Genomic DNA, 13,109 nt, shown 5'->3' with positions numbered 1-13,109 from the left:
ACCTATTTTACTTGATAATATTCTTGAGGAAGCAATCAGAAATTAATTTCATTAAATCTTGACTCATGAGTACACATTTTTAAACTATTCTGTTTTATGAAATAGGATGTATACATAAAGCACTTCTGCATACTGAAGTGTGGTTACTTTAAGGAAAAGCACTTGTACAGTTGTTCGAATTGTGAGCTAAACTAGCTGCTTTTTTTATGGAACATTATTTTTACTTGAAAGATTCCTGACAAACTGTGGTTATTTAGACTTAAGCATTTGGCAGACATTTTCTTGGATCTGAATAAAAGCCTGTTACTGCTTTAAGACAGAAAACTGACATTGTTGTTACCAGTTACTAAAAAAAAGAGAGAGCTTTCAGGCAAAAATTAGAATTTTAAAAAGTTTATATCCACGATTAGGAGCTTGATGGCTTCCCATTACTTAAAGGGTTTCTGATGAGATTAGTGGTGGCATTAACAGATGTTGATTTTTTATTATGATTGTATAATGAAACGGTTCCTGTTTGGAATGTTTGCATAACTCAGTGAACAAATATTTTCTTTTCTTTTTTTAAGGGGGTGTTGGGGGAGGGACAGAGGGAGAGAGAGAATCTTTAGGCAGGCTCCATGCCCAGAGCAGAGCCCAATGCAGGGCTAATCTCACAACCCTGAGATGGTGACCTGAGCAAGAGTTGGATGCTTAACTGACAGATCCACCCAGGTGCCCCTGAACTAATATTTTCAAATGACCAGTGCACCATATTACGAAATTGTGCATAGGTAAAAGAACAGACAATAAGATAAATTGTATAGATAGATAGATAGATAGATAGATAGATAGATAGATAAGTTATCTATTGCTGTGTAACAGATTGTTCCAAAATTTAGCTTCCTGAAACTTGTTATCTCTCAGTTTCTGTGGTTTAGGAATCCAGGTGTGGCTTAGCTAAGGATCTTTGGTTAGGGTCTTTCATAAGGGTATAATCAAGGTGTCAGCCAGAGCTATAATCATTTCAAAGCTTGAGTAGAGGAGGATCTCCTAAGCTTACTCATGTGGCTGTTGGCTGGAGACATCAGTTCCTTATCATAGAGCAAATGAGAGAGCAAGAGAAGGCAGCCTATTTTAGAAGCCACCATCTTTCTTAGAAGTGACAACCCATCACATCACCTCTGCCACATTCCATTTGATCCTGCCCATATTCAAGATACTCACACAGAGGTTATGAATATTGGGAAATTGGGATAATTGGAGGCCATCCTAGAGACCGCCTACCACATAGACCAAAGATTTTAATGGAGCAGATAATGAAAAGCTCATTGATAAGATTTTAGATTCTGTGCTGCAGTTAACCTTTAAGAAACTACTACTGGTTGAGTTTTGGTGCAGTATCAAAGGAGAATATTCACAGTGATCTCAAAACACTACTAAAATACTCCTGCCCTTTACAACTACGTATCTGTGTTAGGTTGACTTTTAATTTCCTTCATTTACTTGAGCTATAGGAGTAACAACAGATTGAATGCAGAAGCAGATCTGAAAATCCAGATGTCTTCTCTTAAACCAGTTATTAAATTAACAGGGAGTTGTGAAAATGCGATGCAGTGCCACTCTAACTAAATTTTTATTCTCCACCTGTCCCACTTCCCTATTCTATGAATCTCATTTTGAATCTTTTATTAGCATTTTGTAGCTTAGCCTCTTTGACCTCAGTGACCAGCATTCCTGTTATGTGGACAATAGAGTGAGAATACAAAGAACTGATGTTTGCTATATAGCAGATGGCTTGGAAGAGTCAGAAACAAATATTGAAGAGGCACGTGGTAGTACAGGCATTCCTTGTTTTATTATGCTTCGTAAATATTGTGCTTTTTACAAATGAATGGTTTGTGGCTACCCTGTGTTGAACAAGTCTGTCAGCACCATTTTACCAACAGCATTTGCTCACTTCATGTCTCTGTGTTACATATTGGTAATTCTTGCAATATATCAGATGTTTTCATTATTATTATATTTGTTACGGTGATCTATAATCCATGATCTTTCATTGTACTATTATAGTTGTTTTGGGGCACCACAAACCACACCCATATAAGGTGGTGGACTTAATTGATGTGACTGATTCACCAGCCAGCCATTACCTGTCTCTCCTTCTTCTTGGGCCTCTCTAGTCCCTGAAACACAGCAATATTGAAATTAGGCCAGTCAGTAACCCTGCAATGTCCTTCAAGTGTCCACGTGAAAGGAAGAGTTGCTTGTCTCTCACTTTAAATCAAAAGCTAGAAATGATTAAGGTTAGTGAGGAAGGCATACTGAAACCTTAGATGGCCAAACCTACGCCTCCTGTGCCAGTTAGCCAAGTTGTGAATGCAAAGGAAAAAGTTCTGAAAGGAATGAGAAGTGCTACTCCATTGAACACCTGAATGATGAGAAAGTGAAACAACCTTGCTTGCTGGTAAGGAGAAAGTTTTAGTGTCAGGATCAAAGATCAAACCAGCCACAATTAGACCTAAGCCAAAGTCTAATCCAGAGCAAGACTCTAACCCTCTTCAATTCTTTGAAGGCTGAGAGAGGTGAGGAAGTTGTAGAAGAAAAGTTGGAAGCCAGCAGAGGTTGGGTTCATGAGGTTTAAGGGAAGAAGCCGTCTCTGTAACATAAAAGTGCAAAGTGAAGTAGCTAGTGCTGATGCTGAAGCTGCAGCAAGTTCTCCAGAAGACCTAGCTCACATAATTCATGACGGTGGTTACACTAAGCAACAGATTTTTCAGTGTAGACAAAACAGCCTTCTATTGGAAGAAAATGCGTCTTGGACTTCCGTAGCTAGAGAGGAGAAGTCAGTGCTTCAGATCTTCAAAGGATAGGCTGGCTCTCTTGTTAGGGGCTAATGCAGCTGGTGACTTGAAGTTGAAGCTGGTGCTCATTTACCATTCTGAAAGTCCTAGAGCCCTTAAGCATTATGCTAAATCTGTCCTGCCTGAGCCCTATAAAAAGAACAACAAAACCTGTATGACAACAGGATTTACTGAATATTTAAGCCCATGGTTGAAACCTGCTTGAAAAAAAGATTCTTTTCAAAAAAGGACTGTTCAGTGACAACACACCTGGTCATCTAAGAGCTCTGGTGGTATTGGCCAACAAGATTAATACTGTTTTTATGCCTGCTAACACAACATCCATTCTGCAGCCCATGGATTAAGGAGAAATTTTTATTTTCAAGTCTTATTATTAAAGAAATACATCTTGTAAGGCAATAGCTGCCATAGATAGTGATTCTTTTGATGGATCTGGGCAGTGTAAATTGAAAACCTCATAGAAAGGATTCACCATTCTAGATACCATTAAGAACATTCACGATTCATGGGAAGGGGTCAAAATAACATCATTAGCAGGAGTTTGGAAGAAGTTGATTCCAACCCTCATGAATGACTTTGAGGGTTCAAGACCTCAGTGGAAGAAGTGAGTGCAAATGTGGGTAGAAATAGCAAGAGAACTAGAATGAGAAGTGGAGCCTGAAGGTGTAAGTGAATTGCTGTAGTCTCTTAATAAAATTCAAGTGGATGAGGAGTTGCTTCTTATGGATGAGCAAAGAAAATGGCTTCTTGAGATGGAATGTATTCCTGGTGAAGATGCTGTGAAGACTGTTGAAATGACAACAAAGGATTTACAATATTACATAAACTCATTTGATAAAGCAGCAAGGTTTGAGAGGATCGACTCCAATTCTAAAAAATTTTATTTATTTATTTGTTTGTTTGTTTATTTAAATGATCTCTGCTCCCAGTGTGGGGCTCAAACTAACAACGCCAAGATTAAGAGTCACATGCTCCACCGAGCCAGCCCAGGTGCCGCTTGGTTGACTCTGATTTTGAAAGAAGTTCTACTGTAGGTAAAATGCTAGCAAACGACATCGTATGCTACAGAGAAATCATTTGTGAAAAGAACAGTCAATTAACGTAAAACTTCATTATCTTAAGAGGTTGCCACAGCCATTCCAAATTCGGCAGCTACCACCGTGATCAGTCTAGCAGCCATCAACACAGAGGCAAGGCCCTTCACCAGCAGAAAGATTACAGCTTGCTGAAAGCTCCAATGATGGTTAGCATTTTTTAGCAATAAAATATTTTTAATATTTAATTAATGTGTACATTTTTTTAGACATAGTGCTATTGCACACATAATGGACTACAGTATACAGTTGTCTCTTGAACAACTCAGGGGTTAGGGGAACTGACCGCCAAGCAGTTGAAATCTGCATATAACTTTTGATTCCCCCCCTCCCGCCCCAAAAGTTAACTAATAGTCTGCAGTTGACTGGCAGTCTTACCAATAATGTAAACAGTTGATGAACGCATATTTTGTATATGTACTATATACTGTATTCTTAACAATAAAGTAAGTTGGAAAAAAATGTTATTAAAAAAATCAAGGAAAACACATTTGCAGTATTGTACTGTATTTATTGAAAAACACCTGCATATAAGTAGACCCGTGTAGTTCAAATCTGTATTAGGGGCGCCTGGGTGGCACAGCGGTTAAGCGTCTGCCTTCGGCTCAGGGCGTGATCCCAGCGTTCTGGGATCAAGCCCCACATCAGGCTCCTCTGCTAAGAACCTGCTTCTTCCTCTCCCACTCCCCCTGCTTGTGTTCCCTCTCTCGCTGGCTGTCTCTATCTCTGTCAAATAAATAAATAAAATCTTAAAAAAAAAATCTGTATTATTCAGTGGTCAGCTTTACTGTAAATATAACTTATATATGCACTGGGAAACTCATAAATTCATTTGACTCATCTTAATGCAATATTTGCTTTATTGCGGTAGTCTAGAACCAAACGTACATTATCTCTGAGGTATGCCTATAATAATGGTCCTAGGACTAGAGGTGTTGTGTGTGGCCTGAGGAGAGGTTCTTGGTTAGACTTAGCATAAATGAGGAGGAAACAAATGGGAGCAGGTTATGAGCGCAAGAAAGAAAAGGAGCTGTGTCCAAGGCTAGCAAAAGAGGTAGGAGACTTCCCAGGAGATCAGGTGCCTGTTATAGAAGGGCTAAAGTGGGAAGAAAGTGGGTGGGTGTGTGTGAAATATTGAGTGGTCTGCCTTTGGCAATTTCAAAGTAGAAGAAAGCTATCTTTTATGTACTACCTCCCCAATAATCATATGCTCTGTTTAGGCAGCCATTGTATGCCTTATCCTCAGATATCCTTACTTTCTTAATTGTTACGGTTAAAAAGTATCTGCTAAAGAGTTTTAAGAAGGCATTATTTGAGATGCCATATTATTCCTGCTAGAAACCTATACATTTGAAGTAGGAACTCTTTTTTTTTTTTTTTAAGATTTTTTATTTATTTATTCGACAGAGATAGAGACAGCCAGCGAGAGAGGGAACACAAGCAGGGGGGTGGGAGAGGAAGAAGCAGGCTCCTACCGGAGGAGCCTGACGTGGGGCTTGATCCCAGAACGCCGGGATCACGCCCTGAGCCGAAGGCAGGCGCTTAGCCGCTGTGCCACCCAGGCGCCCCTGAAGTAGGAACTCTTGATTAAAAATAGTTACAAGATTGGAAAGAATAACATTCCTTGCTGCTGCTTTATAAAGGAAAGGAGGGAAAGAGGAAGGGAGGAGAAAATAATGCAATATTTAAATTTAAAAGTTTTCAGTTTAAATAAATTTAATATAAATAAAATTCAATACAGAACTAAAACATGAAAGTTTCTCTTTTTTTAATCAAATATTTTTTCCTTGAGGTAATATTGTAATTCTTTAATATAAATACACAAATGAGGGGGTACCTGGGTGGCTCAGTCAGTTCAGCATCTGCCTTTGGCTCAGGTCCTGATCCCAGGGTCCTGAGATGGAGCCCTGCATTGGGCTCCTTGCTCAGCGGGGATCCTGCTTCTCCCTCCCTCTCTGCCTGCCACTCCCCCTGCTTCTGCGCTCTCTCTCTCTCTCTCTGTCAAACAAATAAAATCTTCAAAAAAATAAATACACAAATGTGCATAAATTATGTACAGATAATACTTCAAACAAAAATGAGCTTTTTAAATATACGGTTCTGCATTTTTTTTTGGTTTTTTTTACTTAATTGTTCTTGGGTGGAATGAATTGTCTTACATAACGGCATATACAGACTTTTGGAAAGATGCTTTGACATGGGGTGGGGGACTTTATACTTTTATCTAATCTTAACTGCTATTCATCATTTATTAACATGAAGCATTGTTCTGTTTACATGCTGGCCAGGCATGCCATAAGCCAGTTTAATAACGGTTACCCATACTGAAGGAATTGTTAAGTGTCCCTGTTTATTGTAATGTATATAAATGATCTGGCAAATGATCTGAACTTACACATATAGGAAGATAACATTTTTATTATTGCTTTCTAGACTTTATAAAATACTTAAGGATTGGGTAATAGATACTCTATCAGGTATCAGAAGACCTTGGTTCTGTTTACTTTTCTTTCAACTAACCCATTATGTGACTGGAAAAAATTTTTCTTCCAAAATTAAAAATGTTTTTGGTGTTTATAATTCTACATGTGTATCTATTGACTAAGAAGTTGTTCTTAAATATGGTTTAGAAGGTAGGTACTCACTCAAGTGTTATACCGAAGGATAGATCCCTTAGGCTAACCTGAATTAGGTGTTTCCAACATGTGTGTAACTTCATCACCATGGGGAGTCATCCTCAAAATCTTCTTTGTTCCTGTCTTCTACACAAGTTTGGTTAAGTGTCTTAACTGGGTCTTAATTTTCTGATTTGTAGAACAGCATGGTTGGGCTGAAAATGGTTCAGTTAATTTTATATGAATGACTTGAAGGTTTTTAAATATTTTATTTTTTTGAAGGAGGACACCTTTATAAATCTACGAGTGTTTTAAAACAAGAAATACTTACAGATAAGGAAGTTTTTAGAACTGTTTCAAAAATAAGATTTAAATTTTTGTATCATTTCTGTTTTTTTCCCCAAAAGCTCCTAAAAGACGAAGGCCTGCACGTTCGATATTTGATGGTTTCCGAGATTTTCAAACTGAGACTAGTAGGTGTCTTGTACCAGTTTATTATCTCTCTCTCTCTTCTTCCTTCTCCCTCCTTTCTCCCACGTAGAAAACTGCAATATGGAAAAGCACCCATATATTCTCCTATAGGTCAAGATCATGGTTTGTTTCATATAGATTTTCTTAAAAAGAAAAGATGATTAATTGCTAGGCCTGATTACTTTGAGGAGTCACCTTATTTTAAAAGGAGAATTCAGTCTGTAATCGTTACTAACTTCCCCTTGAGCTAAATTGTTCCAAATGCTAACCTAACTGGTGATAGAAGAATAATAAGAATGATGGAGAAATGTAAGAAATCCAGTAATTTACGAAGTTAATTAGCTTTTGAATGAGCACTTAAACGCTGACTACAATAAAAGAAAAAGGTGGTTTTCCTCAAGATCCTGACATCTCACCTCACATCAGTCAGAATGGCTAGTATGAAATAGACAAGAAATAAGAAGTGTTGGCAAAGATATAGAGAATAAGGAACTCTTGTGCAGTTTTGATGGGATTGCAAGTGGGTGCAGCCACTACGGAAAACAATATGGAGGTTCCCCCCAAAATTAATACTAGCAATACCGTATGACCCAATAATTATAATTGTGGGTATTTATCCTAAGAAAACAGATATGCGCCCCTTTTTTTATTGCAGCGTTATTTTCAGTAGCCGGTTACGGAAGCAGCCTAAAGTGGCCATCAGTAGATGAATGGATAGAGAAGATGTGGTATTATGTACACAGTAGAATATTAGTCAAAAAAGACAGAAACCTTGCCATTCACGGCAACATTATGGACCTTGAGGATATTATGCTAAGTGAAATAAGTCAGACAAAGAAAGACAAATGCCATATGATTGCATGTATATGTGGAATCTAAAAAACAAAACAAATGAACGAACAAGTGAGAAAGAGACTCCTAAATACAGAGAATAAATTGGTTGTTGCCATAGGGAAGTGGGGGATAAGCGAAATTGATGAAGGGGATTAAGAGGTGTAAACTTCCAGTTATAAAATAAGTCACAGTGATGAAAACTACAACATTGGGAATATAGTCAGTTAATACTGTAATAACTTGTATGGTGACAAAGGGTAACTACATTTAACAGTGGTGAGCATTTTGTAATGTATATAATTGTTGAATCACTATGTTGTACGCCTGAAACTAAAAGAATATTATACGTCAGCTGTACTTTAAAACAATAATTGGTGGAAAAAAAGAAATCCTGATATCTGTCAGTTAAAGGAATGACCACAATGAAAATGATTATTGTAGGGGATTGAAAAACAGAAGACGAAAAAGCTACACCACCCAAAGCAGCCACTCTTAACATTTTGGCTGCAGTTGTTTGGGATAGGTTTATGTCTTTCTGTGGAGGAAGTTAGAATGAGATTCTTGGCCTTGTACCTTTAGAGGTTTTAGTAGTGATTTACCAGTGGAATCTTAAAGAAAAGCAAAGCTGTTGAGAGAGTATATGAAAAACCATCGGACCATGCTTGATTTTGTAGTTGATCTATAATGAGCTCATTGCAGCACAGATAGGTCTTGTAACTTTGGAGAGAGTTGAAGGGGAACCCAAACTGATTCAGCTCATCCAGGGAAGCCTGTACCCTTCCAGAAGACAGAAGAAGGTGACGACAGGTGGTGGTCGGTGGTTCTCTCTCACGGCCAGAATTGTTAAAGATGGGGAATGTGGCTAGAAACCACAGATACATCAGGCTCACTTTCAGAACTGGGTAAATGGAGGTGAAAATTTGCTCCTGTGCTCAAGTTCACTTGGAATATGAGAGGGAAATATTTGGATTAGGTGACCCTGCTGTAATTTTCAGCTTTTGTCCTTTTATTTGGATTGAGAGTACTAAGTCTTAAGGCTCCCACCCCACCTTGCTTTGTATGTTTTTCATTTCAGAATCAGCATTAGATATTTGCATTTGCATGAGGTCACGCACATTGTTCAGTAATTCTTGCAGTTGATGCATGCTTTTTATATTTTGAGATTCATTGCTTTTATTTTCTGGCTAACTGAAACTTCCTATCGTCCTGTGTTGCAGTTCGGCAAGAACAGGAATTAAGAAATGGAGGAGCAATAGATAAGAAACTAACTACCCTTGCAGATCTCTTCCGGCCACCCATTGATTTGATGCATAAAGGCAGCTTTGAAACAGTAAGTTGTTGGACATTGTAAGCCTAGCTATGAATCCTTTTGCACTTTCAATGCCATTTTTTTGTTTCTAAGAACAAAAAAGTTTCCAGAATATAGAGAATTGGCACCTTAATAAGTATGACACAAGTATGAAATACATAAAAGATTGCATTGATTTATATTTCTACCAGCAATATATGAGATTGTTTCATAAAATCCTTTTATTATCCTTGTGTGGTATCACTTCAGAATCTTTGCCATTTTCATAGTTTTTGAAAAAAAATCTTAATTTTTTTTTTTGTTTGTGTTTCTTTGCTACTGAGAGTAGTGTGCCTGTGTTTATTGGCCATTTGTGAATTGTAGGTATCTTTTGCCCATATTTCTGTGGGGATCCTATTGTATTTTAAAAGAATATCTGTGTAGTTGCAAAAGATATTCTCCCTCAGTTTTTTGGTTTAATTTGGCTAAAGCCAAAGAAAAACTTTCCAGAGCAGTTTTACTTGATTGTCTGCTAAATTATAAGCTTAATGAGGGCAGGGGTAACATGTTTTTTATTTTGGTAATCCTTGGGACCCAGTTTCTGGTATTTTTTTAAAAGATTTTACTTATTTATTAGAGAGAGAGAGAGAGAAAAAAAAAGAAAGCACGAGCTGGGGGGAGGGGCAGAGGGAGAGGGACAAGCAGACTCCACGCTGAGCAGGGACACCATCCCCCCACTCCAGCCAAAGGCAGACGCTTAACCAGCTGAGCCACCCAGGGGCCCCCAGTTTCTGGTATTTTATAGAAACATCTGTTAAATGAATGAGTTTGGTTGGGATTTTAAATATTCTGTTGAAGTATTCAAAAAGTTGCTTTTGTGTGTTAACTAGTGTGTTAATGCTCTTTGAGTCAGAATAGCATTTCCAAAGACATAAATCACTTAAGTTTCAGTCTTATCTGTTAGCATAAAGTAGGCCAAACAGTACTCACAAAAATGATGTTTGTAGCTGCGTATTTGGAAGTGAATTATGATTGTTTTTTAAAAGATTTTCTACTTTGACATACTCTTTTGGAGTAGCCTAAATGTGAGATTAAAAATTTAAGCCTATTCTTCGGTTTAATTTTCTGAATTGTAAAACCTGAAAGTGTTTGGCTGCGCATAACAGAAAATCCAAGTGATAGTGATTTGACCAAGCAATCATTTTTTTTTTTTTTTTAAGATTTTATTCACCTATTTGTGGGAGAGACAGAGCACAAGCAGGGGGAGGGGCAGGCAGAGAGAGGGAGAAGCAGACCCCTCACTGAGTGGAGGGAGCCCACACTGGAGCATGACCCTAGGAACCCAGACCACCGACCCAAGCCAAAGGTAGACACTTAACCGACTGAGCCACTCAGAAGCCCCAAGCATTTCTTTTGTCATGTCCGTAAGACTAGAGTTGAGAGTCTGATACTAATTAGTCAGCTCAAAGATGTTTTCTTTTTCTTGGCCTGGTGATCTAAATGTGGCAGCTGCCCATCCTTTCTCCTGTTCTGGTGCTAACTCAGCCATTGAAAGAGAATAGCAGCAATATGAAAAACAAAGGGGTCTGAGTTTGTTTCGCCCTGTTTTCTGTTTTTTAGTAGCTTTTGAGTTGCCCTAGGGCTTAATGAAATAACTGCACTTGGCTTAATTTGATCACTTTGGGCTCATAGAAGCAGTTACTCTGCTTGTTCTTGAGGGAAAATGTGAATCTTTTTTGATATTATCTGACGTTTGATTCATTTTGTTAAGTTATATCACCTTTTTTCTTTGTATTTCATGACCTGTATTATTCATAGCAATCCATTTATTCACTGATAATACTGAACTTTATTGTTTATAAATCTGTAAATGACATAAACATTCCCACAAAAGGTGGGCATTTAATTAAGACTAATGATGTGTTTTAGTTTTATAAAAATTAGGTAATATGCAAAATTAAGTCACTGAAGATTAGGAAGGTGAATGTTAAAAATTGGAGGAACACTCTTGCTGCTCAGGCAAGGCCCATAGGTTTGGGCACCATCTGAGATGTAGATTTGAGGCACAGTTTTACAGGTTTAGAAACTGGACTTTTCTTTGTGTAACTAGATGTAGAGTATGTTCAAGTGTTGTGGTTCATGGTAACCAAATGAGAGACGGATTAGTTCACTTGTTTACTCAGTAGCTATTTATTAAAGCCTTGAATTACAAGGCCTCGTGCTAGGTAATGGGGATTATGTTTGTTGGGATAAAGATTTGACTGCATATGAGAGAGAGACTAGGAAGAAAGCAGATGGTAGCTTAAATAAGATAAGTCCAGACTGTTCGAGTGGTTCTGCTACCTGAAGTTATTAGGAGTGCAGCATTTTCTGTCTTGCACTGCTATTCCCTAGGTCTTACTTGCTTCTCTTCATATGAGTCAAGATGGCTCACCACCTTGTTTGCTTTCCAACCAGCATGGAAGGAAGGGGCTGAGAAGGGTACACTTTTTCCCTTCAAAGGCACAACCTAGGGCGCCCGGGTGGCTCAGTCAGTTAAGCGTCTGTCTTCAGCTCAGGTCATGATCCCAGGGCTCTGGGATCGAGTTTGTTATTGGGGGGGGGGTGTCCCTGCTCACCAGGGAGTCTGCTTCTCCCTCTGTCCCTCCCCCGGCTCTGTGCTCCCTCCCTTCTTCTCTCTCTCTCTCTCTCTCTCTCTCTCGCATGCACTCTCAAAAACAAATAAATAAAATCCTTAAAAAAAAAAATAAAGGCACAACCTAAAAGTTGTACATATCACTTCTGCTCATATCCCATTAACCAGAACTCGACCACATGGCCAAACCTAGCTGCAAGGGACGCTAGGAAATCCAGATGCTTAGCAAAAAAAGTTGGAGGTTCTGTTACTAAGAGGGAGAAGGGGAAAATGGGTATTTAGTACCTATAAGCAGTTTCTGCCATAGAGAGATCGTGATAAACAAATTATACAAAGTTCTTGCTGTCAAAGAGTTTATAATCTAGAGGGAGAAACAGACTATAAACAAATAAAAAACAAGCAATATATAACATATATTTAGTGTATATGTATTTTATGTGCATGTTTGATATGTATATGTAATGAGAGAGTGGAAGAGAGAGGAGGAGAAATTTCAGGTCATAGTTGTTGCCGGGAGAAAGAATAAAATAGAATGAGGGAAAGAGAGAGAAGGCTATTTTTTGTTTGAGGCCATTAAGTTCTAAGTGTTCTTACTGGTGAATTGAAAGCAAGGTTGATTTCATAAATTTCACATATGTTTATAATTGTGAGGGGACAGAACTATCTTATTTTATTTTATTTTTAAAGATTTTATTTATTAGAGAGAGAGAACACACATGGTGGGGAGGGTCAGAGGGAGAAGCAGACTCCCCGCTGATCAGGGAGCCCAGTACAGGGCTGGATCCTGGGACTCCGGTATCATGACCTGAGCCGAAGGCAGACACTTAACCAACTGAGCCACCCAGACGCCCCAGAACTATTTTAGATAGAAAGATGAGGGAAGATTATGAAAGGATGAGATTTGATAAAAACCTGAATGGAGTGAGGAAGTGTGAATCATAGGAAGGTCCAGGGGAAGAGTAGACAAAACAGTTAAGTATAAAGGAACTGATACTGGAAAGACCTAGGCCTAGTTTGGATACAGTCAAGGAAACCAATATAGCTGGAAGTGAGTGAGCAAAGCACTTAGGATGAATGATCTGACCTGGGCATTGGAACATTTCTTAGGTTTTCTTTTCTTTTTCTTTACCTTTTTCTTCTCGTTCTCTCTCTCTCTCTTTTTTTTTTTTCAAGTAGGCTCCACACCCAGTGGAGCCCATTGCGGGGCTTGAACTCACAACCCTGAGATCAAGACCTGAGCTGAGATCAAGAGTCGGATGCTCAACCGACTGAGTCACCCAGGCGCCCCTTAGGTTTTCTTATTTCTCCACTTAGCCCTTAAATTCCATGAAC

The 13,109-nt window shown here is 38.5% G+C and overlaps 1 protein-coding gene across 2 annotated transcripts in view; it reads left to right on the top strand.

Moving 5' to 3' along the window:
* Positions 1-13,109, top strand: part of UBXN7 (UBX domain protein 7) — a 59,227-nt gene that overhangs the window by 23,305 nt on the left and 22,813 nt on the right. For both annotated transcript variants that reach the window (XM_040621389.1, XM_040621390.1), the window contains exons 4-5: positions 6,957-7,022; positions 9,072-9,184. In XM_040621389.1, coding sequence (XP_040477323.1) covers positions 6,957-7,022; positions 9,072-9,184 — 179 coding nt within the window. The remainder of the gene's footprint in view (positions 1-6,956; positions 7,023-9,071; positions 9,185-13,109) is intronic.

This window comes from Ursus maritimus, unplaced genomic scaffold (genome assembly GCF_017311325.1).
Source record: "Ursus maritimus isolate PB19 unplaced genomic scaffold, ASM1731132v1 scaffold_4, whole genome shotgun sequence".
In the NCBI taxonomy this organism is placed as follows: domain Eukaryota; kingdom Metazoa; phylum Chordata; class Mammalia; order Carnivora; family Ursidae; genus Ursus; species Ursus maritimus.
Note: the sequence above shows the minus strand (reverse complement) of the source record. Positions and strands in the feature narration are given on the sequence as shown.